Genomic DNA, 27,056 nt, shown 5'->3' with positions numbered 1-27,056 from the left:
AATAGATTGGAAGACTTGATGTTAAGATGTGTTATGGACTGAATGTTTAAGTCCACCTCGAATTCATATGTTGAAGCCCTAATCCCCAGTTTGGCTGTACTTGGCAATGGGGCCTCTAAGGAGTAATTAAGCTTAAATAAGGTCCTAAGTGTGGGGCTCTGATCCTAAAAGATTGAAGTCTCTATAAGAAGAGACATAGAGAACTCACTCTCTTTTTGCCTCCATGAGCACACACCCTGAAGAAAGGCCATGTTAAAACAGAGTAAGAAAGCAATTACCTACAAGCCAGGAAGAGAGAGCTTTCAACAGAAACCAAATCTGCCAGACCTTGATTTGGGACCTTTAACCCAGAATGGTGAGAAAATAAATTTCTGTTGTCGAAGCCAACAGTCTATATTATTTTGTTATGGCAGCCCAAGCAGATTAATGTAAGTGTTAATTCTATACAACCTGATTTATAAATCCAATAAAATCTAAATAATACTCAGTATATATTAAATATATTTTTGGTGAAATTAAAGTATATTTAAAATACAAGTGCCATGGAATTGTCAAAAATACTTGAAATAGGGGCATGTGGGTGGCTCAGTATGTTAAGTGTCTGATTCTTGGTTTCGGCTCAGGTCCTGATCTCCAGGTCATAAGATCAAGCCCCGGGTAGTGCTCTGTGCTGGGTGTGGAGCCTGCTTGAGAATCTCTCTCTCCCTCCCCCTCTGCCTCCCACTCAGAAAAAAATACTTTAAATAAAATCAAAATTGGTACACTTACTTGATTTCAAAATCTACTTTGAATCTACAGTAAGCAAGATAACATCATAATGGCATAATAATAGACAAGTAGATCAATGGAATGAAATAATCATTCATGATTAGACTATAAGGACAGGGTCAACTGATTTTGACTAAAGCATGACAGGATTTCAGTGAGAAAAGGAAAATGTTTTCACAAATTGTGCTAGAACAACTGATTCTCTATATGGAAGAACAATAGCAGCAACAGCAACAACGAAACCTCTATTCATGTACTACACTACACACAAAAATGTATGCAAATCTAAATAGAAAATATAAAACTATAAATTTTCCAGAAGCAAATATAGGAGAAGAAAAGCCTCATGACCTTAAGGTAATCAAAAATTTGTTAGACAAGACTCAGTAAGCATTCTATAAAAGGAAAAAAGAACATATATATATATATATGAATATATATATTCAAAAGAACATATATATATATGAATATATGTATATATATATAATGGACTTTATTAAAATTAAAACATTTTCTTCAACATAAAGAAAATGAATGAGCCAACCAGAGACCCTGGGAAAAAAATCATTCAGAGTAACTATATATGTGATAAAGAATTTATATCCAAAACATATAAAAAACTCCTATGACTCGGGGCGCCTGGGTGGCTCAGTCGTTAAGCGTCTGCCTTCGGCTCAGGTCATGATTCCAGGGTCCTGGGATCGAGCCCCGCATCGGGCTCCCTGCTTGGCGGGAAGCCTGCTTCTCCCTCTCCCACTCCCCCTGCTTGTGTTCCCTCTCTTGCTGTATCTCTCTCTGTCAAATAAATAAAATCTTAAAAAAAAAAAAAAAGAAAACTCCTATGACTCAATTATAGAAGCCCCCAAACCCAATAAAATATTAGGCAAAACTCAAAAAAACACTACATAAAGGTATATCTACAAATGGCCATTAGCCATTTTATTAAGTTATATTAAAGATACTCAATGCCATTAGTCATCATGGAAATGCAAATAAAACCACATTGTGTTACCACTATGAACTCTAAGGAATGGTTCAATTTTTAAGACACTAGCCACCAATGTTATTCAAGATGATGAACAACCAACCAGGAGCACTCATATATTAGGAACAAGAGTATCAAATGGTACATAAACTACTTCAGAAAAGTAGAATTTGCTCATTAAGTTTACTATGTACCTAGCTCATGACCCAGAAATTTCACTTCTATGGATTTATGCATTTATAGAGAGAAAGGAAGAAAGAAAGAAAGAAAAAAAGAAAGAAAGAAAGAGAGAAAGAAAAAAGAGAAAGTATATGTACACAAAAGGTCCCAAATATCCATCAACAGGAAACTGGATAAACAAATTGTGATATACTAATCCAACAAAACACCACTCACCAATAACTAGCAATGATCCACTGATAAATACAACAGCACACAAAATCCTCAAAAAATATTCTGAGAAAAAGAAACCACACATAAAAGAGTATCTGCTCTAAATTCATTTATGGGAAATTCTAAGTGAGGAGATACTAATCTCTGTTTGAAGAAATGAGAACAGTCATTGCCTGTTGGGAGGCAATGAGGGGTTGACTGAGAAGGAACACAGGAACTTTCTAGAGTGATGCAAGTGCTTTACTCTTCATGTGATTGCCGAGGCATATATATTTTTCAAAACACATGAGACTACACCTAAGATCAGTGTGCTTTGTTATAGGTAAATTATAGTACAAAAATTCAAAAATGCTTTTCTTGAAGAGATTTATTGAAAAACTTTAAATATGCCAACAAATAGTATATCCCCTTTCTCTAACTCTGTAACTGTGTGTATATTTTTTTCTTTGCTTTTTATTTTATCAGCTATGTTAATATAGAATTATAGAATGTAATGGTATCCCAAATTTGGTCTCACCCAAATACTCCATTTTTAGTGATAGTCAAACCAGAAATCCAAGGTAGTAAGTGTTTGCCCATAATCATAAACAGAATTAGAGGCAGAGCATGGTATTCTACACAAGTGCTGTGATCTACTTTCCAGAAAAATTATCTGCAAGACCGTTTGCCTTAACTATGTATTTTTAGTTTTATATTTAATTATAAGGAACTTCAAACGTTTTTTATGTGGGTTTGTTATACAAATAAATAAATATAGAATAGGAATCAAAGGGAAAACATTAATGTATTGAACATATTATCTCTATAAAGGAATATTGGATATAGAGAATGTATTCTTAATTCACATTTTAAAAATCATTTTAAATGAAAGAATTTTAAATAAACCTCCCAATTAAAAAATGAGCAAAGCACTTAATAGACAGTTCTCCAAAAAAGATATGTGGATGGCCAACAAGCCCATGAAAAGAGGTCCACTATCACTTGTCTTGAGAGACATAAAAATCGAAACCACAATGAGATCCACTGAGATGCCTATTAAAAAACAGAAAGTAAAATAAAGTTTTGGCAAGGATGTGGAGAAATTGTAATGTTTTCGCATTGCTGTGGGAATGTATAAAATAAATAATTTTAGGAATTTTATTATCATACTAATTTTAATATACATGATGTGTAATGCTTTTCATATATATGCTAAAAGAAAGGCAATAAATCCATGTCCCTGAAGACTCACTAAAATTTTTCAAAATAATTTCTATTGTCAAAAACATAGGTTTTCCTTAAAACCATTAAAGTCATTCTAAAGTAATTTGTGCAAATTTATATTTAAAATGACTCTATACTTTTTCCTAGTAGAAATTATTTGGTGTTTTTATAAAATTTTGGTAGGCCTAGTAAATTTATTTCAAATATATAGTTTTTTTTTTCTCAAATCTTTATTCTACATTGGGAAAATACTGTCACCCGTGTGTGTTTGTATGAGCAAGTATGTGCTTTCCTTGAGATATTTTTCTGAAAATGTTCCAGTTTTCTGTTACATTGGGGATCTGCTATTTTCTTAGAAATATTAATTTGCAGAAACATCCACATATGATTTTAACAGTGATAAAATATTTCTATTCAATTTTAACTGAAAATGGGTAAAAGTATAAGGATAGGGCCATTTTCATTCAATGAAAGAAGATTCTTATAGGTTATTTAAGCTCCACCAAAGCGGTGAGCTGAGGTTCCAAGGCCTGTGTCACTGACAAACTCTCTTCGTTCAATTCTAATTCTTACACTTCCTTTCATAGGTGTTCATGCCAAGGAACTCCCTAATACACATTCTGAAAGGCTACATCATGCAACACTCAAAATACATACTACTTGGTTGGCACTTGTGATGAGCACTGGGTGTTCTATGCAAATGAAGAATCACTAAATTCTACTCCTGAAACCAATATTACACTGTATCTTAATTAACTAGAATTGATATAAAAACTTGAAACAAACAAAGCTCTAGAGTTATCCTTACCTGAAAACAAAACAAAACAAAACATACTACTTGCTTGTTGTCCACTCCTGCAAGTAATTTATGGTTAGTAAAATGCTCTCTGCATTTCTATCTCATCAGACTTCAAGATTCAAAACTGTCTCTTCTAGAGAAATCTAGAAAATTCTGCTCATAATACATTTGTGCTTCACATTTTTTACTTAATTTGCTTTGGAACCATTTAATTTTTTTACCAATTTTACAAGCTTACTTTTGTGAATGCTTTGAAATCACTTTGGTTTTTCCAAAGAAAGTTATGACCTGGCCAAGCTTACAGTCATATGAGATGAAGAGTGTGTTAGTAGCTGCTGGTTTGAAGGCCTGCTGGCTTATTACCTATAAAGATTTTTTCCTAATGACTTTTTCTAAAACATGATGTGAAGAAAAGAAACAGTGTCCATTAACTCATTGCTTCTTTTAGACATTGAGTGTTACTCAGAATGGAATTTCTGTTATCAGTTAAAATCCAATTTAAGAGTTTTTATGGAGAAACAATCCTCTCTCACTTTATGTGGCATCCATCATAATCAGCATCTTTGGTAGTCAGTTGTGGATGTTATATACAGGGTAAATATATTAATAATTTATATGCTTCAGTGCATCTTAATAGTGAAATTCATAAGGAGCCTTGAAGATTATGGAAACAAAGGGAAATATTTTAAGCAGTTAGGAAAAAACCAAGATGTAGGAAATAATAGGAACAGCTTCAATTAAAATAAAACAATAAACAGACAAATTCAGAAGAGATTTATTAATGCTAAAAGCTACAGGGGTCAGCAGAAAGAAAATGCCTCAGAGAAAGGAATAAGTGAGGAATTATGTGACAGGAAAATAAATTAATTTAAGTCAGAGACCAGGAAAGTATTATCATTCAGTTTTGAGTCAAGATCAGTATAAGAACAATAAAACAATAAGAAAGTCAGTGAGAACTAAAGATATTGGTTAGAGTAAAGTAGCAGGAAGGCATGAAGGGGAAGAGTTTACTAACATCTACTGAGTATTTACAATATGCTAGAAAACATACTTAACATATTCCATAAGTTATTACATTCAGTTCCAGTGATATCTTCCTGGGGGGCAAAAAATGCTGCTATATAGTGGTGAATTGGCAAATCTTTAACAACCAGCTCTCCAGTGGCAGGAGGCCTGATGTGTAGTGTCTGTCAATTTCTGTTGTGTAAATATCATGTTATACTTAATTTAAAACTACTGGGGCACCTGGGTGGCTCAGATGGTTGGGCATCTGCCTTCGGCTCAGTGCATGATTTCAGGGTCCTGGGATCGAGCCCCACATCGGGCTCCCTGCTCAGCCGGGAGTCTGCTTCTCCCTCTCTCTCTGCCTCTCTCCCCACTCATGCTCTCTCTCTCTTTCATTCTCCCTTTCAAATAAGATAAATAAAATATTTAAAAAAGGAAAAAAACTACCACCGTGGCATCAACTGACATGTAAACATCCTGAAAAATTAACAATGGGCTCTTACAAGCAGACATGAACTAGTTCCACCACAACACTGCTGCTATGACTAGTCTAAAAACAAAGACACTAATACAAATAATAAATCCAGGAAAGGGTAGACTCAGATTTATATAAACTTCTCTGGTTCAAAAATTCATGATATTTTTACTAAACCAGATTTAAGGAAAAACAAAAAACCTTGGTTTCTGCATGGCTATGGAGGAGTCAGTACAATTCCAGAACTCTGGCTGGGCCAGAAGCTAAAATTAATTTGGAGCTTAAAATGACCCAAGGGACAGAGCTAGAGGAATTAAGTCAATCTTTCTCTGCACACCCAGAATGGGGTTTTTGAAACTTGCCTTACGATTCCAGTTAAAAAATAACAATACGTAGAGAAATCTTCCTCTTCCTCATCTTCAAAAAAACCTAAAGGAATTTAGGAAATCTAGATGGAACAACATCTGCCCCATCTTTGAAGAAACCAAGTGATACGCCAAGGCTAGCCAATTCAGTGAATTGTAAATGGCAGGAGAAAAAACATCAAGAGAGAATGACTGGAGCTGAGGAGCTAAGGAAACACTGGTAGAGTTCAATTTGACAAGGTATTTGACATTACATGACAAGAAACAAGAAAAAAATCAACATCTTCTTATTTAGAAAAAAAAAGGAATGGTTATGTGGGTTGATGGCAAGAGTACAGAAGATCTGTTTTGACACATGCATGGCAGGGTAAAATGAATCAAACAGAAGAGTCATATTTGCAGGAAGTTATGTTAATAGGAGACTGAAAGATAAGAGAAATCTACATTTTGAACAGTCCTAGAGCCACAAACTTGAAAGGCTCCAAAGAAGTAAAATCTAACAAATAAACAAAAATCTTACCTTTTATTCACATCACTCTCATGTCTAGCTCACATCATATCCACATAATCAGAGAATTCCTTGCACTCTTGCCTCTGCTTCATTTATTTCATATCAATAAGTGGGCCAGATAAAAGCATTTTATTTAGTAATGAGTTAAAAGGGACCAGCTCAGAATTTATATAATTATACTAGACTAAGGAAAAAAAAAGGACCAAAAAATACAAACAAAAAAAAGGTCATTAGAAAATTATGATGAAACAGGTATGAATTTTTTTTACAGTGTAACACAATTTATATGGAATTACAAAATATCATACAGGTACTAATTAATGTAGGAAGTGTTTTTTTAAGCCACATAAAAATGATAAACACAACATGCATGGTAACAGGCATGAATTGTTAAAAATTGTAACAAGAAAATGTGTTTCTCTATAAAAAAAAGTCCAAATGATTGACACAAGACTTGATAGAAGATATTCCAATAACACAGAAGAGGGCTAAAATATACACAGAATCTAGGAAAAAATGAGAAAAATAAAATGAAAAAAAAGGGACGGTAACAGTGGAAACAACAAAAGAGACAGTAGAACTTTCTATAAACAGTAAACAAAAGAGAAGTCTAGACAAAGAAAAGCAAGGAAAATTTATTAGAAAGATTAGATAGACACATCCAATAAAAATCTGATATCCAAAATATACAAAGAGCTCTGAAAACTCAACAATAAGAAAACAAACAACCTAAATAAAAATGTGCCAAAGATGTTAAAAGATACTTCACCAAAGAAGATATACAGATGGCAAATAAGCATGTGAAAGTATTCTCTACATCATATGTCATCAGGGAAATGCAAATTAAAATAGCAAAGAGATACCACCACAGATCTATTAGAGTGGCCAAAACCCAGAACACTGACAACACCCAGTTTTGGGGGGATGTGAAACAACATGAACGCTCATACATGTTGGTGGAAATGCAAAATGTTATAGCCACTTTGGAAGACGATTTGGTGGTTTCTTTTTTTTTTATAAAGATTTTTATTTATTTATTCATGAGAGACAGAGAGCGAGAGAAGCAGGGGGAGAAGCAGGCTCCCAAGGAGCAGAGAGCCCAATGCGGGACTCGATCCCAGGACCCTGGGATCATGACCTGAGCCGAAGGCAGATGCTTAACCATCTGAGCCACCCAGGCGCCCAGTTTGGTGGTTTCTTACAACAAATTCTTAATATGATGATCCAGCAATTGTGTTCCTTGGTATTTACCCAAAGGAGTTGAAAACTTATGTCCAACCAATACACAGATGTTTACAGCAGCTTTATTTATAACTGCCAAAACTTGGAATCAACCAAGATGTCCTTCCATAGATGAATGGATAAATAAACTGTGGTACACTCAGACAATGAAATATCATTCAGTACTAAAAAGAAATGAACTATAAAGGTATGAAAAGACATGGTAAAACCTTAAAAAATGCATATTATAAAATAAAAGAAGCCATTCTGAAAAGACTACATACTGTTTTATTCCAACTATATAGCATTTTTGAAAAAGGTAAAACTATGGCAAAAAGATCATTGGTTACCAGTGTTAGGGAATGGGGAGAGATAAACAGATGGAGCACTGGGCAGTGACATAATCCCTATGATTCCACAATGGTGGATACATGTCATTATACATGTCCAAACCCATAAAATGTACAATATAAAGAGTAAAGTATAAGGTAAACTATGAACTTTGGATTATTAGGATGTGTTGATACAGGTTCATCAATTGTAACAAACATACCATTCTGATAATGGGGCAGCTGTGCATGTTTCTATGAGAAATATCTGTACTTCTCAATTTTGCTGTGAACCTAAAATTAAAATATGAAAGGGAATAAATAATAAGAAAACCTTTACAGGGGAGATGCCATTTTTATCCAATCATCATAGTTGTCCCCAGTAACAGGACACATTGAAATATTGTACCACCTGATAGGACGCAATGAGAGCAACATCACTTCTGTGATCTCCTGCCAAAGATGCATAACCTAAATCTAATCGGGAGAAAATATCAGACAAACCCAAGCTGAAGGACATTTTACAAAGTAACTGGCCTGTCTTCTTCAAAGATGTCAAGGTTATGAGGTCAAAGAAAGATTGAGAACTGTATCAGAACACAGAATGAAACCAAAGAAGCATGAAAACTAAATGCGATGTAGAACAGTGAGCTGCATCATTTCCTTATAAAGGATGTCACTGGGAAAAGGGGCAAAATTTGAATGGGACCTGAGGTAGATGTTTGTACTGCAGTAGTGTTAATCACAACACAACCATTAAAATAAGGAACCTGTGTAAGAGAAAGCCTTCGTTTGAAGAAAATAACTGCTAAATTTTTCGGATGTGGAATAAAAAGATTTTGAGAGGGAGAAAAAAAAAAAAAAAGAACAAAAGAAGTTGTTTCCAAGAAGAGAATCAGGAAGAAAATTCAGGTAACAAAACAAATACTTTGGGGCGCCTGGGTGGCTCAGTTGGTTAAGCGACTGCCTTCGGCTCAGGTCATGATCCTGGAGTCCCTGGATCGAGTCCCGCATCGGGCTCCCTGCTCTGCAGGGAGTCTGCTTCTCCCTCTGACCCTCCCCCCTCTCATGTGCTCTCTCTCATTCTCTCTCTCAAATAAATAAATAAAATCTTTAAAAAAAAAAAAAAACAAATACTTTAACTTCATAAAAATAATCAAATTGTGTAGGAATACATACTCAAATGGCTAAATACAATATGTACTGGTAAAAATATAGTTGAAACTCATAATAAAACTCTTAGAGACTTCCCATTTTCAAACATGGTAGATAAATTGCTTGGAAAAACTTAGGTTGAAAACAATTTAAAATGCTGGAGAGAATATAAACAATGGTAAAAGTAATAAATTGGTAAAAGTAATAAAGACAAGATGCAGCAACAAAATCTAATGGAAAGTAAAAACCTAGACTAGTTAGTAGAACAACAGATCACAAAGATGCTTTTTCTATGAGAATATGTTTATACAGGAAAACTCACTTTTCAGTTTTGTGGCCTGCCTTGGGTAACAGGCACACTATTCAATGCCAAAGATATAGATTCAACATGCAAAAATTAAACAGCTACGAACAGCTGCTCATGCTATGGAACCGGAGAGAAATTTACCTTAAGTGAAGCTCTAGGAATAAAGGAAAGTCAATGCATACATAATAAAGGTGAAGAGAAAACAACTGACCAGGAGAAGCTCTGCCTAAAGGCTGGCCCTCACCAATATTTTGAAACAGATTAAAAATGTGCGAGTAAACCAGAGAACTCTGAGATAAAAACTTGAAAGCAGTCAGACAAAAATAGTTTAGTTATCATCAAAGGGGAGGCTGACTGTCAGGTGATCTCTCAATAGCAACAATTCATTAACAATGCAGGAGACAGAAAAATGTTACCTGAGGTGGTCACCATTCTCAAATTCTATACCCACAAAAATTGACTTGTTAGCACAAGGCCAGAACTATCATCAGATAAACAAAGCTGAAAATATCGTCACCAGTGTGTGTATTAATAAATATTAGGGCAACTGATTCCTAAACGAATGTCTGAGATCTAAGAAGAAACAGTGAAGAGAATGCAAAATACGTAAATCTAAAGCAAAGAAGGAACATAAAAGACAATGATAGTGTAATTCATGTTGGAGATGAACAGCACTAACATATTCTGTGATACTTGTACAATCCAGCCTCTAGTTCACTTTACAGATTAAAGAAACTCTTCAAGATATTTTACAACAACAAACAGAAAAGAGTGTGAGAACCTGCCAGAGCATTAAAAAAAAAGATGCTCACTCCGTATCATGTATATGATGAGAAGAATGTAAGCACTATTCAAACTACTCTAAGTTTCTTAAAATAAATAGAACACTTTAATTCTCAATATTTCTAATCTTTAAATTATAGCAGACTCAGTAATATTAGTTTTATATTTTTTCATGTCCTATAAATTTATAGCAAATATTAGACAGGTTTTTTTAAAGCTTTGACAAAAATAAAGCAATTCAAAAGTTATAGAACAGTTGTAATTTTACTCAGTGATTATTAAGAACACACTACATGGTTTCAGCTTGCACAGACATTTTTATAGTCCCATACCACCATGAAGAAAAAGGTCTTTCTGTATTATTATCCCAAACAAACCACAAACACAGGGTCAATGCACATTTTGTGTGTATGTTAAGGGGTAGATAATAAATATTTCAACTTTGAAAACCACATACAGTCTCTATACCATATTCTTCTTCTCCTTTTTTTGAAAACCCAGCCTTGAAAACATGTTTAAATTATGTTTATTTAGGTCATTGGCTAAAAGCCTGCCATCTGGAATTAGGTCATCAACCATAGCTTACCTACTTCTGCACTAAGATAACAAAATGAAGAGTTACAGCTAATAAGCTGAAACAGAAAGTAATAATACAGGATTATAAAAAAAAATCAATTCCTTCAAGAGGAAGTATAAAAAGAGAAAAACAGCAACAAAACCAAATAGTACAAATAGAAAAAGCAGGATGATAGACTCAAACCTAAACATATCAATAATCATATTAAAAGTAAATTATCTGAATACCTAAATATATAACTTAGAAATGCATCATTTTGAACTTTTACCAAGAAAGTGTCTCCACTAGAATGAAGAATAACTGTAAAAAAGGAGACTATTTTCAAGTAAATTCTTAATAGTTGCTCAAACTGATCTGAGATAAAAATGTAAACTTGCCCCTCAGTATACCCTTCATCCTCAGTCTGAAATTTTAGAGCAATCTATGGCTCCATCTTTCTAAGAATTAATTAAAGGTATTTTGTCTAAAAATTAACAAACATTTGACTCTATTTATATTCCTTTAAAATGTTTTGTGTTGTGTCAAAACATAAGTTTTAGGAAGGTCAGAACTACATCTGACTTGTCATGCTAGACACTTACCTTCTAACACTAATACTGTTGTTGGGAGTTTGGATAGGTTTCCATCCATTATTTTATAAATAGTATTTCTGTAAACATTTTTTTTTTTTGGAATTAATAACTTCTAAGTTGTACATTTGCCCAGGCCATGATATGATGCTGAGAATGACACTTGACCTCTGTGGTCTTCAGAATCCCCAAAGCCCATAATCACAGTCTGCTCTTGTGAAAAATATCAGGATAACTCAATGGACAGACATTCTACAAAATACCTGATTAGTACACCTCAAAAATGTCAAAGTCACCAAAACAAAAGTAGCATGAGAAACTTCCACAGTCCAGACGAGCCTAAGAATACATGATAGCTAAATGCAATAGGGTCTCCTATTAGGATCCTGGAAAAGAAAATGGTCATTAGGAAAGATATAATGAAATCTTAGTGAAGTATGGAGTATAGTTAATAATAATGTATACATATTGTTCATTACTTGTGACAAACGTACTGTAGTCATTTAAAATCTTAACAATAGGGGAATCTGGGTGTGCAGTTAATAGAAACTCTCTACACTTTTGCAACTCTTCTGTAAAACTAAAATAATTTTTAAATAAAACAATATATTTTTTGGTCTTTTTGGGACTCCCTTCTGCATTATTGTTTTGTTTCTTCCAAAAAATATTTAATAGATAGCAAAAATGCAATTTACAAAAACTAAGAAGGAAAGAGAACTTGAGTATTCCTGTGAGGGTTAAGCAAAATAAGAGTCCAGGTTTCTTTACAATAAAACTACTTATCATAGGGTATTTTTAATGAATTCTAGCTAACATTCATGAAAGCTATAATTCATACATACAAATTATTTAAGGTAATGGAAAAAGTGGTAATATTTCCTATCTCATTTTATATGATTATCATAACTTTGATATCTAAATATGGTAGGAATACACCCAAAGATATTTCACAGGGTGATACTTGGATAAAAATACATGATTTTACAACAGTAGGATTTTAAACAAAATAAGAGCAAATGGAATATCATAATGGAAAGCTATTATATCATTACCAAATGTGCATTTTTTCAAATCTACAAGTTTAGTTCGAATAAGAAAAATCATTTAAGTTAATCCCTCAGATTAACATATTAAAGGGAAAATAAACAACTCAATAGATACATCAATATGTTTGGTAGCATTTCGTATTCACTTATGACTTAAAAACAAAGCATACTAGGACAAAAAAGCAATCTTTAGCATAATAAAAATATTTTTAAAAACAACCCTAACAAACTTCACAATTAATGGTAAAATGTTGAACTCTTTAAAAAAATCATGAACAAAATAAAGATGCTCCCTTTCATATCATTTATTCAATATATCATTACAGTTTTCTTCAGTGCAGAAAGACAAAAAAAAGCTCCTTTTTTTTTTTCTCGATCCCACTAACATTCTCTCCTGCTAGATATTGCTGCATACATTGCTCCTTATTGAAAGACTCTCTGAAGTTGCTGGCATGAACTTACTCCAATTTCTCTCTCTTCACTCCATTTTAAGTCCACTGCAATAAGAATTCTGAATGGCCATGTCATTGAAACCATAACACAAGTTCCCCTATAATCTCCAAAGTTAGCATTCAATTCAAAACTCCCAAATACTTGATACTCCAGCAGCTCTTTACACAATTAATACATTCTCTTCTCCAAACATTTTCTTCACCTGTATTCTAAGACCCCCAGGCTCTTAGTATTCCTTGCAGTTCAAGGAATATTCATCCTCCATTGCATTTGTTGTTTTTTCTTCTCTCCCCGCATATCCTCCTCTACCTCACATGTATCTCAATGTGGGTTTGCCCCTGAAAACAGCCTACATTCTCTTTTCTCATTACACTCACTTTCTTGATATCATACAGTCTCATGATTTCAAACATCACCTATATGCTCATGACTCCTAAGAGGTTCCAGCTTGAAAGTCTTTCCTGAACTTATATAAACTCTCAAAACTCCACTTGTTTTTTTTTTTTTTAAGATTTTTTTTTTTTTTATTTGAGAGAGAGAGTGAGAGAGAGAGAGAGCACAAAAGGGGGGAGCGGGAGAGGGAGAAGCAGACTCCCTGCCGAGCAGGGAGCCCAATGCGGGACTCAATCCCGGGACTCCAGGATTATGACCTGAGCCGAAGGCAGTCGCTTAACCAACTGAGCCCCCCAGGCACCCAAAACTCCATTTGTTTTAATACATCTAAAAGATAAACTCTAGTTCTTAGTCCTACTGCTCAGTTACTTCAAGTAAAAGCAAATCCATCTTTCCAGTTGCTTGGACCAAAATTTTTTGAGTCATACACAACAATCCCTAACATTCCATGTATAATACTGCAGAAATGTCTCTTGTATCAACTTTAAAGCCAGAAGCCAGAATGGCATTTTTAAAACGTAATTCATGTAATGCTAGTCTTCTGCTAAAAAATCTACAATATCTTCCCATTTCACTCAGGGTAAAAGTCAGAATACTTACAAGGTCCTGTCCACACTCAGCCCCCTATTTGTGCTGCAACAAATTCCCACAAACTCAGTAGTTCAAAACAACACAAATTAATTCTCCTATAGGTCTGGAAGGCAGAAGTTTAAAATCAAGGTGTTGGCAGGGCTCCATTCTTACTGGAGGCTTCAGGTACCTCCTCAAGGTTTCCAGATTCTGGAGGCTTTTTGCACCCCTTGGCTTGCACTGCTCCCTCCATGTTCAAAGCTCATCACCCTAACCTCGAGTTCCACTGTTACATCTTTTTTCTGACTCTGACCCTCTTGCCTCTTCCCATGTGATTACATTGGGATCACCTGCATAAAGCAGGCTACTCTCCCAATTTCAATGTCCTTTATTTCATTATAGCTGCATAGTCTTGTTTTGCTATTTAAAATAACATATTAACAAATTCTGACAATTAAGATGTGGATATCTTTGGGGGCCATTATTCTGTCTACTATCCTCTACAAGCTCTGGGCATCCCATTACCTCTCAGCCTTCCCTTTCCACCACCTGTTTCTTGTTCCTTTGTTCCATACTCACGTTCTTGCTATTCCTTGAATATTCACAAGAAACCTCCTGATTGGAGTGTTTGCAGTAACTATTTCTTCTTCGTGCAAAAAAAAAAATTATATATATATGTATATGTGTGTGTTTATATATATATTCCACTGATAACTGCTTAGTTACCTCTTTAACTTCCTTCAAATCCTTTGCTCAGATATCACCTTCTCAGTGAGGAAGTATCTGACTACCATCTGCTATGTCTCATCCCCCAATATTCTTCACCCCTTGTTTTATCTCTTCTTTTCTTATGGCACTCTTCATCTTCTAACATATCAATAATGGATTTGTTATGTTTATTTTAACTTGCCTTCATTTCCACTAAAAATGTGAGTTTCATGACATAGGATGTGTCTTTTATTCAGTGACCTAGTGAAATAATAGGTGCCTGATCCACACATATTATGGATTTGGGGATGAAGTAATCCCTAAGAAAAGAATAGATGACTTAGAGAAATAATTGATAAAACACTTGAAAAATGTTTTCACAGAAATGAAATCTCACTATTATTTAGGAAAATGCAAATTAAACCACTAGATTCGGGGGGGGATTTTTTAAATAACAAGTTTGTATGTCTAGAGTAACGGGGACTCTCATATACTGCCAGTGGGAATATGTATTGGTTAAAATTTAGGAAACTAATATGGCACTATCTGGAAAAATTGAAGCTAGACACAGAGCAGTTTTACTCCTAATTATATACACTAAACTAATTCAATATACATACGTATCAGGATGCATGTTCAGATGTTCAAAGAAGCACTGTTAGTGATAGGCAAAGCTAGTGGGGAGGAACAACATCATAGATCCATTATTAATAGTATATCACTAAATCCAAACATATTTATATAAAGAGATCCTCTGCATAACAATATGGGTTAATTTCATATAGATGAGCAAAAGAAGAAAGACACAAAAGAATATATGAACAATGATTATACCTAATTTCAGAAATATTTAAAACTCTATTATTTTGTTTAGGAATGGCTACATAGAATTTCAAACTGTAAAGAAAAGCAAGGCATTATTAACACAAAATGAAGCTTATTGACACCTTCATAAGGGATAAATGGTGTTGTTAATACATCCATAGAGAGGGTTTCATAAGGCTAGCAATTTTCCATTTCCATTGATTTATATTTATTCATTAAAGTGTAGATATGTGTTTTATTCAAACTTCTGTATGGATTACATTGGAAAATTAAAAAAAAATAAAGATCAGTTAATAAGAACTTACAGATAAAAACACCTACCTTGTCAGTAGAAAAATTGGTAAAAGATATAAACACTCATTTAAACAAATGGGAAATGCTTTAAACACATGAAGAAATATCCATCCTTATTTAAAATAAGAGAAATATGTTTTCATTCATAAGACTGGAAAAATTTTAAAATGATAATTCAGAGATTGGATACAATTGTGGGGAAATAGTTACTTTCATCCATTGCTGTTGGCATGATAAATTGAAACATCGTTGGAGAGCAATTTTGCAATACCTATGAAAGTTTAAAATTTCTCAAGACTTTGCTTCAGCATCTCCACTTTTAGTCATATTCCTAAAGATATATTAGCAATGTGTGAAATAAATTTCCTATTATTACTAAATGATTTTTTAAAATAACTAAATGCCTGTCAAAAGGAAAATGATAAAACAAATTATGATACATCCACAGGAAAGAATACTATGCAGCTATTAAAGTTTTTTTTTTTTTTAATGTAGCATATCTTTATGTACTGAAACTGAGATTCTCAAGTCATATTTTTAAGTTAAAAAAACACATTATATAAGATTGCATAAAGTACATCACCATTTATGTAAAAACATACATCATACATGTGTGTTTACGAAGTTCTATAATGTCTCTTGAAACATATACCCACTGCCAAAAAGCACCTGGGAAATGCAATTGGTTCTTAGGAAGAGAACTATGGATGTATGAGGATCATGGCGGGAGTCTTAGTTTTAACTGAATACTCGATTTTACCCTTCAAATTTTATACAAAGTGAAAGCATTATCCATTCCATATATAAATTAAATAATAAATACATGACAAAATAAATTTGACATCTCTGTAATATGGTAGAAATATCCCTGGGGTACCTGGGTGGCTCAGTTGGTTAGGCATTGGCCTTTGGTTCAGGTCATAATCCCAGGGTCCTGGGATTGAGCCCCATATCAGGCTTCCTGCTCAGCAGGGGGTCTCCTTCCCCCTCTCCCTCTGCCCCTCCCCCTGCTCATGCTCTCTCTCTCTCTCAAATAAATAAAATCTTAGGAAGGAAGGAAGGAAGGAAGGAAGGAAGGAAGGAAGGAAGGAAGGAAGGAAAAGAAAGAAAGAAAGAAAGAAAGAAAGAAAGAAAGAAAGAAAGAAAGAAAGAAAAGGGAATATTCTTGTTACCTACACAATTTTAGTTTTCTGTTGATGTCATTAAGAAAAGTCAGCTAACATACTCACCATTCTACTGCTTAAATAAGAATATAATTTTTTTGGTGAGGTAACACACATAATATTAATAAAAATAAGAATGTTGTAGGGGCACCTGGGTGGCTCAGTTGGTTAAGCGACTGCCTTCGGCTCAGGTCATGATCCTGGAGTCCAAGGATCAAGTTCCACATCAGGTTCCCTGCTCAGCAGGGAGTCTGCTTCTCCCTCTGACCCTGGCCCCTCTCATGTGCTCTCTCTCTCTCTCTCATTCTCTCTCTCTCTCAAATAAATAAATAAAATCTTTAAAAAAATAAGAATGGTGTAATGAGGTGTAATAGCGGTTAGCATATACTCTGGAGTCATACTTTCTGGGTTAGAACTCCAGCTCTACAAGTTACTTGATTGGTGCCCTTAGAAAACTTATTTAGACAATATGGACATATTTTTCTTACTTGTAAATGAGAGATAATAAAAAACTACCTGATGTGATTACTAGAATATTAAGTAATCATAAATAAAACAAATTTTATAATTATCATTATCAGGATATCTCAGGATGTTTCAGATTATTATAAATTATATCATAAAACTATATGTAATAATATTTACACCACTTTTTTTTTGGTTCCAGAAGTATGTTAAATATTAGTAGAAGAAAGGTGCTAATTGTTTTTAATTGTTTTATTTCTGTTGGTGATTTAAGTGAGAATACTCTTTTTGTTTGGTGATTATGATTATGTGTGATACTGACTGCCAGTTTAATAGATATTTTCAATTCTAATGTTTTTAAAATTTTTTAAGAGTTATTTATTTATTTGAGAGAGAGAGAGCACAGAGGGAGAGTGAGAGGGAGAAGCAGACTCCCTGCTGAGCAGGGAGCCTGACATGGGGCTCAATCCCAGGACCCTGGGATCATGACCCAAGCCGAAAGCAGACACTTAACCTACTGAGTCACCCAGGAGCCACTTCAATTCTAATTTTTAATAAGGAAAGTGAGTGCATCTGTTGTGCACATTCACATCCTCTTTTTCTGTCCACATCATAATATCCTATCTCTAGCTCTTCATCATTTCAAAATATCTCTCACTCTTCACTTAATTTGTCTAATGGTAACATGCCTATGAGAAACTGTGTGTTGCCTTCTTCTGTCTAAACCAAAGCTATCTATCTGACTGCCATTTGTCTCAGATTATTAGAATATCTTTCTCCTTGGTCCACACTGTTTAAGTTGCTACACTTGTCTTTCGGTTGCATTTGCTTTACACAACAAGATTAGTTACCTATTCCTTGGAGCTTTTTCTCTTGTTTGGCCTCTATAATAATCCTACTCTTGCTCCTCTTCCCCACCACCCAGCTTCTCCTTCTCTGCCTCTACCTCTCTGTTACTTGATTTTAAATCAAAAGTCATGTCCTTGATCTTTACTTTATCTCTTTATTGTTTCCCTTCAACTCAACCGTCACGGATGCAGAAGCTCGGTTCATTCATGACTCACAACTCCATCCTTCTGCTCTGCTAGACTCAGAATAGTCAAATGCATATGTACAAACTAAATTTGGTACTAGATTTGATGCAGGTTTGTGACAAAATTGGTGTCAAGGAAAATTGAAAAACTCAGTGGTCTCAGAGCTTTTTGGGGGGGTACTTGGAAGACACAACACTGAACTGAGAAGTTCACTGATGGAATTTAAGCTAAACAGCAGCCAAAATAGGAAATGTTCCTTTAGAAAAAATGTCTATAATAGTATATGTTCTTACTTGGTAGAATTTCCTACTTGGTAAAATAATTTTAGTACTGTGATGAGAGTTAACATCTTAAATTAAAATTCTAAATTTAATAGTTTTATATAATCCATAAACACATAAAGTATGGTTTAAAATGTGAAGTTAGTGAAAGAATTTTACCTAAAGAGGGAATATGAAATTTACATAAAATACCCTTTGCCTATTGTAGATTTGGGTTCTAAAGAGAGAACCAAAGGTGTATATATCATATCCCAGCAAAATTACTGCTCCCTTTTCTTTTTTTAAAGATTTATTTATTTATTTCAAAGCTAGAGAGAGAGAGAGCACATGCATGCATTGGAGGGGGGCAGAGGGAGAGGGAGAGAAGCTGACCCCCGCTGAGCCAGAGTCCCACACATGCACGTGGCTGATCCCAGGACCCCAAACTCATAACCTGAGCCAAAATCCAGAGTCAGATGCTTAACCAACTGAGCCACCGAGGGGCCCCTGCTCCCTTTCTTAAATTTAGTCCATCTACATGGAAACTTACATGTTCATACTGTTCTTTATTTTAGCTTTTAGTTACAATTATGAGAAGCCATGAACATTTACCCAATTAACATCACAATAACAATGGCAATAGTAATAATAATGATAATAAAACAAAATATTAAGATTAAATAATATTCTTTAATAAAATGAATGTAAAAATGTAACTACATTACGTGAAAATTTAACAATTCACTTCAGAAAATTTATTAAAGTGTCCCTTCCTTTTCATGTGTTCATAAGAAGCAACTGAGAATTTGAATATATGAACATATACCCAAGTATGAGACATAGATGAGCAAATACTAACATACCACCCCACTTTTTGATTTTCTTTACTGATAGAACCTTATTCTTCAGTACAATGGAGACAAAATTTAATTGAATATATAATTATGTATTGTCTCCAAGAAAGAAAATGAGAGGGCTTTGGTAGAAATTCATAATACCGTAATAATAATTTCCCATGCTTCATGACCATTACACATGCACCTGTTACGATAAATTACATTGATTTATGTGAGATTTAATGCATTTTTTCATCTATAGAGATTTCTCTCAAGTTTTTGCTAAAAGTAATCGACTTTTCACATAATCTTCATTATAAAATGATTATGTTTCTTAAAAGTTTATATTTGAAAAATGATGGGTCAAATTGTAATTTAAATTTTTATTTGAATTTGACTATTTTTCTGTAATAGGTAAAGCTTTTCAAAATTTATTTGGCACAGAAAAATTTTGAGTCATTCTGTGTTATCAGTCTATTATTATTTTAATAATATTTACTTCTATCTACTTCCAAGTATTACTAGTCTTTGTGAATTCATTGGCCTAACAGAAAAAAAATTAGAGAATAAATCCATAATTATCTTTTATCTAAAATATATTCCAATAAAAATAATTTCAAGTGATATAACATAGGGAGGTAGATTTTAAAAGAGGCTATGTGACAAGCTGAAGAAAAAGAGAAGCAGCAGCTTCTGTGGGTATACAATTGGTGTATAATAATTAATAAAATTGTGAACATGAGACAGGAATATACAAAAGGAAGGCTTTGGTGGGAAACAAAAGATCACAACATTCACAGCATTTCTGAGTTAGTAACTCAAAGGGGGAAACTCAAGGGGGAAAAGACGGAGGATGGGAGGGTAGACTTCCCACAAATCCCTCGAGGACAGTATGGACAGCGGAGTGTGGTAAATGTGTTTAGGTGGTATGTGTGTGTACGTGTTTCAAGAAGGTTGTAAAATGAAGTCATGACATGTATATATGAATAATCTTGATATTTGGTAACACATCATGTAAATAACTTCATGGAAGAGTGTAGTAAACATATGTTATCACTACTATCAGTAAGAATTTATAAGTAAAAGGATGACTGTGGTTGCTATTTACATGTGAGCATCCCATACTTAATTCTATTTATCTTATTTTTTTTAACATTCAACACCTGACATTTTGCTATTTTTGCTATATTTTGAAACTGCTAAAAGGGAGCCTATTTCCTCTTATTTTAAATGGGAAAAAACAAAACACTCGCACATTGACCTAAACTCAAAACCAATTTCCTAAAAAATACAGTAAGACCTGTATAATACAAATAATATGCTATAATGTTAATATGTAAAATACTTAAACCCGTATTACCTGATCATCTAAAGGTTAATATGAATGAATATGGCTTCTCTTTGTGTTTATAAATCTTGGATATACATTCCTTTTGACAGCCTTTGTTATCTTCAAAACACCTATGTGTGGTTTTGAAGTTTTATCTTCAATGCAAGTGTATCTGGAATGCAATTCAATACCTTCATAAATATTGCTTTGTTAATATATTATAGCAAGCTTTGAGAATGTAAGCATATTTTCCCTATACAAGTGCTGGCTGAAATATCATTGTATTGAAAGATATAAATATTATATGTGTTTTGAGAATTAAAAACCAAGAGGTCGTCTGCCTTGAAAACATTATCAAGGTTCTGCAGGGCATGTCCCTATTTAAAAATGTTTTTATTACCTCTTGCTTGAGGATTAGTGTAAAAAGGTCTTAAAAACTCTAATGCATATTCACTTTATTTTGTGGTCTTTATGTATCAGGGAAATAATGTCTCTGTTCATCCAAAAGTCCAAGAGTCCCTTCATCAGGAAGGTCTATAACCATCTAATCTAAAGGATTCTCTGCCAATGTCTATCAAATCATCCTGATTTATTTTCTTCCAGGGCTTCAATTAATAAGGTCCAAATAGAAAATAATTGTATACCACCACTAAAATCAGGTCTCTATATATTGAACAGCTAAACAATTTTCTGTTGTTGTTTTTGTTTTTTAATGTAGGTCTTTTTGGTCCTGTTTGGATTTAAAAAAAAATATATATATAGTCACCTGGAATTTTTAGTTTCAAGAACAATATCATTACAGTTATTAAAATATCCAACTATCTGAAGAGAACATTCAATGTCCATTAAAATGTTTGCAATTCCCTGAACTCTTATGTAGTGTAAGTTTCTCCACATACTCGATTCAGATCTGTTCACCCCAGGAAGACTGCAGTGGGGAAGCTGGGGCAGCTTCCTGTCTCTATCTAGTTCCAACTACTCTATCTCCATTGTAACCAGGTTTGACTTGATTGTAACCATATGGCAATAAGGAACATGGTCTAATATGGTGGGCACACTTGGCATTTCTGGTATTCTGTTTAAAGTTGAGTTATTCTTTCATGGATCACATTTTTTTTCAGTTTTTGGAAGATCTCTCTTCCAGAAATCTGCAGTGAGCACCTTTTATGAGGCCTTGTACATTAAAAGACCTCCAAAGAAATAAACAGATAAATAAAAAATAGAAGTACATACCTCGACTCTCCAATCTCAATTTTTAATAACATTGATTTATGTCATGTAAATCCCAAAACTGTTTTATTTCCACTTTACTTACAAGTACTGCAGAGATAGAACATAGGGATATTTGGCATTTATTTTTCTGTTCTTGGCTTTTGGGTTCTGTGCTCTATCAGAGATTAAAAGAGCCCATAACTTGCTGTTAGCTTTATTATTTTCCCTTCTATTAAAGGCAGATAATTTGTGAGCAGAGAAATTATATTTTTGCCACCATATACTTAATAGCAGAGAGTAGTATCTGAGTAGTACACCTTCTAGATATTTACTGAAAAAAATGAATGTATACTTCATTCCTAGTAGGTTTGTGGAGCCCACAAGTCTACAGAGAATGATGATCAAGAGGCTGGAACCAAATGTATGCCTTAAGGATTAGAGAGGACATGAAGGAGAGGAGACCTTGAAAGAAATCTAAGTTTCAAAAAGCGAATACTCATGGCAACTCTGGAATGAAGAAATAAAATTATAATTGAGAGCAGGTTCAGAAGCAGGAACCCAGAAAGAACTAAAGTAAAAATTGAGCTGTTTGGGAAAATGTAAACGGGACTGGCAAACTAGGACAGGATTTCTCTGTCTTGGAACTGTTTACACTTAGGAACCATAAATTCTACAGAAGTCTGTCCTGCGCACTGTAGGATTTTTAGCAGTATCCTTGGATTCTGCCAACTGGAGGCCAGTAGCACCCCCCTCACCTGCCACCATCTGGTTGTTTTCATTATATCAAGAAATATAGAGAGTTACCCTAATTATTTTTAAGTTTTCACTTCCTGGAGTGAATTGTCTTACTATGCTGACTCAGAATCAGGTTTATTGTTACCCAGGTACGTTATTAAATTTTTGGTGTTTGGGGACTTTTCTCAGTATCTGGTTTTGATTAAAAATCTAATTTTAACATACTCTTCTCCACTTGGGAATAATTACATAAAATGCAGACAATTTTTTTTTCAGTAAATAAAATTAGTATTTCTCTTAGAACTGTCTTGCTGTTACAGCTTAAAGTAAATTCAAGAGTATCTAGTTTAATGTCATTATTTATTTTATTTGAATATTTGAAACCTAGAGATTCAAAATTATTTGTCCAGGGCAACTGAATTAGGCAGTAAGAAACTGTGATTAAAAGCTGTGCTTAAACTAATAAAAATAGTTTATAATCACAATGTTTCTCAAATCTTAAATTGGAAAACCGTAATACAACTATAGAAGGTTGTAAAATGAAAACAACATAGTACAGAAGTAGATTACTTGAAGTTCAAGTTTTAAACCCCTTGCTATGGAAGGTAAAGTCAATTTTGTGATTATCTCACTGAGAAGGAAATAAAAAAAAAGAACTTACAACAAATATATTTCGGTTTAGAATGTATTTGATTGAATGATGTAGAGGAAAATTTTGATCATTGAGAGCTGAACAAAGAAATGCTTTGAGTTCATTTTTGGTTGGCTTGGTTTCTGAATAACTCTGAGACAAACAGTGGTAGAAACAAGGTTACATCCTAGCTCCTCTGATTGTTGGTTATATGTTTTCCTAAGCTTCCCTCTGCTTTTACCCAATGAGAAGCAATTGTTATATCCCCCTGTTTTAACCCCTTAAGTAGTAACGGGCTTTTATCTGAGAAATCATATGCCATCCATTCTTTATTGAATTTGGTTGGCAAATTGTTTAGTATTTAATTTTTTTTTAAAGATTACTTATTTATTTGACAGAGAGAAAGAGTGCACGTGCAAGCAGGGTGGGGGGGGGGGGGGGAGAGGGAGAAGCAGGCTCCCTGCAGGGAGCCTGATGTGGGGCTAGATCCCAGGACCCTGAGATCATGACCTCAGCCTGAGCCAAAGGCAGACATTTAACTGACTGAGCCACCCAGGGGCCCCAAATAGTTTAGTATAAAAAAAAAAAGTTCTCCCTCTTCACACATGTGCTTTCAGTGTTGTCCTCACTCCATCAGTATGATTCTCTCTTCTCTGTTCTTATTCTGAGTTCCCCAAATATTTCCCACTACAATGGGATATCTATCATCTTCCCATATGTCAAGTAATTAGAACATGTATTACTACTACATCAAAACTAACCTAGAAACATTAAATCACATAGCATCAGTATTACATTCCTACTTTAAAGGTAGTAAAACTGGAAGTGAAATTTCTGAAAGAAAGGATGACTATATAATAAATTTATTGTAAGTACTATTGGAAAGAATATTTAGGGGATTTGAAATTTTTATATTCATCTTAATGTATGTTTATTAAAATATTGCACATTGCCTTTTTGACATACACAGATCTGCATGTTTACATCTAAATAAGGTTTTTAATTTGCTTTTATCAAGCAGAGTAAGGAAGAATAAAATTTGGGTTATATATCGAGATGCATATATCTCAAGTATTTATCAGCTTTAATTGCCCATAGGGATTTAAATTCTAGACTAGTTTTCCCCACCAAAGAGCCATGTAGTACCAGATGATTCTGGGAATTCAACTCAGTGCAATGCAGGTCAATTCAACCAACTAAATATTAAGCTCTACTCAAAGAGCTGGAGACAAAGTGAAGTATGAAGTAAAGGTCTTTGATCTCAAGGTGTTGACATTCTTCTGGGAGAGAACAAATGAAAATACGTAAGAAGTCACTTGACTATCATGTGAGAGTATATAATGTAATGGTAATTTATCGACACATTAAATCATTAAAATGCACTAGATGATAGAAAACACATGCAAATAAGTCAAATAAGTGCTATGTTCAGGAAGAACCAAAGGAAACTATTTACTTTATAGTTTCTTTGGTCTAGATTTTTGTTATTACATTTGCACATGATTGCATTCATAAACTAAAAGTTGCCTATCACAACAACCATAAAATTTACCTTAACCCTCTGATCTTAGGCATCCAGTCAGATGAGACCCGTGATAAGTCTGGCTATGATGTGCTTTCTCATAAGATTGCTCAGATTGCTGTTGCTTTTCCTTCTCCCTCAACATAACATTTAACCTTTAATGTCATCTTTGTCCTACTGCCAGACATTTAAAAAAGGACTGAAATAATTGGAACATGAAAAAACATATCCAAGTGTTTTAAAATCAATGAAAAAATACTTTCAAAAAATTGTTTTAAAAATAGTTTAAAAATAGTTTTCTTAGAGGATGAAAACTTTTAGCACAATTTTAATCATTTGAACAAAGCTATTAAAGTTTAGGTTAATACAAAATTCTCCATCACGGTAATGTATCATAATTTTACAGTGTTAACAAATCATGTATTAACATGTGATTATATTTGGTTATTTTTGCTAGTGTATTTCTGTTTTCTTTGATATATTTTCATATTGTCCATAAAAGTAACCATGACTATGAACATGAATTCTTTCTTAAGACATTATCTAACTTCTAGCACATTCAGATAGTGCCAAAAAAGAAAACTGAAAATGAATACAGTGTAGTATATAGAAGCATTCATTGTTACTTTTCATTCTACTCCCAACCACAACTAACTTTCCTCACTAACTTTTATAATAAAATAGGATGAAAACTTGTCTATGTGCACATATCGCAAATAAGTAAACTACTTCTACCTGCTTGTCTTCTATTTATTTTTCCTTTATATAAATGTGCCCATAGTAACACTTAAGAAAAATAAATAACACTCATATCTGGAATAAATTTTCTTAAAAAAAAAAGCTATTTGGGGGGGCCTTAGGTCATACTTTTAATGACATTTGATTTTTCATTCTATAGAATATTAAACAACTTTTAACTGTCTTTCCTTCCTTACTGAAATCAAGAGCAATGTGAAATATATATATGTAGTCATTTTAAATGGGTATCTTGACATACAGTTTTCTCACTATCATTGATTTCTAACTACAAATTCTAACAGTGCAATTTCTAGTACTTCTTTAGTCCATAAGGAAATGGACAGAATTAATTCTCGCAAATTCAATTTCTACCTTTATCATGCTGGATTTATGTATTCCACAGTTTTTCAAATTATAATATATATTCCATAAACAATAATTGATTTAGGGATATTTAGAGAATCAAATTTCTTAGAACGATGATCTTAAAAACCATCAAATATTCTTAAAACATACAAGGAAAGAAGATAAGTTTTTGCCATTTCAGTGTAGACTCACCTTGCCCACATATTGATAATCAGATCCTGTATATTCTTCCAGTAAGAAAAACTGATTCCACATCCAACCACGTTTTTGACGATGCAGAATTTTGCCATCACTCCTAGGTACACGTGCACCTAAAATTCTTTTCTGGGGTGTGGGAGTCCTTCTGAACATTATCTCTGGAGAACAGAAATGTGGCAGGCAGACCCAGAGTGGAAACAGTACCAAAAGTTGATATATTGTCATAGTTCACTTCTTGAAAATTTCCAACGCGGATGAAAAGAAAGCAGTCTTATTTTACTGGGTTGAATTTTACTGCGTTTCAACTGGTTTCCAACATCTCATCAAAGTGTTGGACATGTTTCCAAAAGCTTCAAACAAACAAACAAACAAAAAAAGTCAGTGGACAAATTTTGAATGTTATCTGTCACTTTAAACTTAAAGTGATAAAGATTAACTAATAGCAACCAAAATATTTACTTTCCCTCTTTTATATAAAATAATGAGTAGTTTTGGGAGACATTACTTGTCTAGTAACATGTCTATGTTTATGAAAAGATAATGGTAAATAACTTCTTTCAAACAAATTCTAAGGAAGGGACATATTATGCTTTCATTTATTTTTTCTTTTGTCATAACAGTGTTCAAGAATTATAACGTACATAAAGTGGAGATGTAGTTAATTTTGCATGTCAATTTTTTCAGTGTAACAACATAAATGAAAACACTGAAAACAAAATAGTGACTTAAATAAACTATAGAAAACATGTATCTGTTGTGCAGTGCAAGGATGTTTAAATGTTTTTTATGTATTTATTTATTTTTTAGACTGGGGAGAGGGAGAGAGTGGAGG

The 27,056-nt window shown here is 33.6% G+C and overlaps 1 protein-coding gene across 3 annotated transcripts in view; it reads right to left on the bottom strand.

Moving 5' to 3' along the window:
- CDH10 (cadherin 10) overlaps positions 1–26,495 on the bottom strand; it is a 113,526-nt gene extending 87,031 nt beyond the window's left edge. For all 3 annotated transcript variants that reach the window (XM_045888108.2, XM_045888115.2, XM_064595611.1), the window contains exon 1: positions 26,219–26,495. In XM_045888108.2, the coding sequence (XP_045744064.1) occupies positions 26,219–26,449 (231 nt within the window). In that variant the 5' untranslated portion in view covers positions 26,450–26,495. The remainder of the gene's footprint in view (positions 1–26,218) is intronic.
- Positions 26,496–27,056: the final 561 nt, after the last annotated feature.

This window comes from Mirounga angustirostris, unplaced genomic scaffold (assembly GCF_029215605.1).
Source record: "Mirounga angustirostris isolate CCGP_5_RB_7025 unplaced genomic scaffold, mMirAng1.0.hap1 SCAF_7, whole genome shotgun sequence".
Lineage (NCBI taxonomy): Eukaryota > Metazoa > Chordata > Mammalia > Carnivora > Phocidae > Mirounga > Mirounga angustirostris.
The sequence above is the reverse complement of the archived record's forward strand: the minus strand, read 5'-3'. Positions and strand labels throughout refer to the sequence as shown.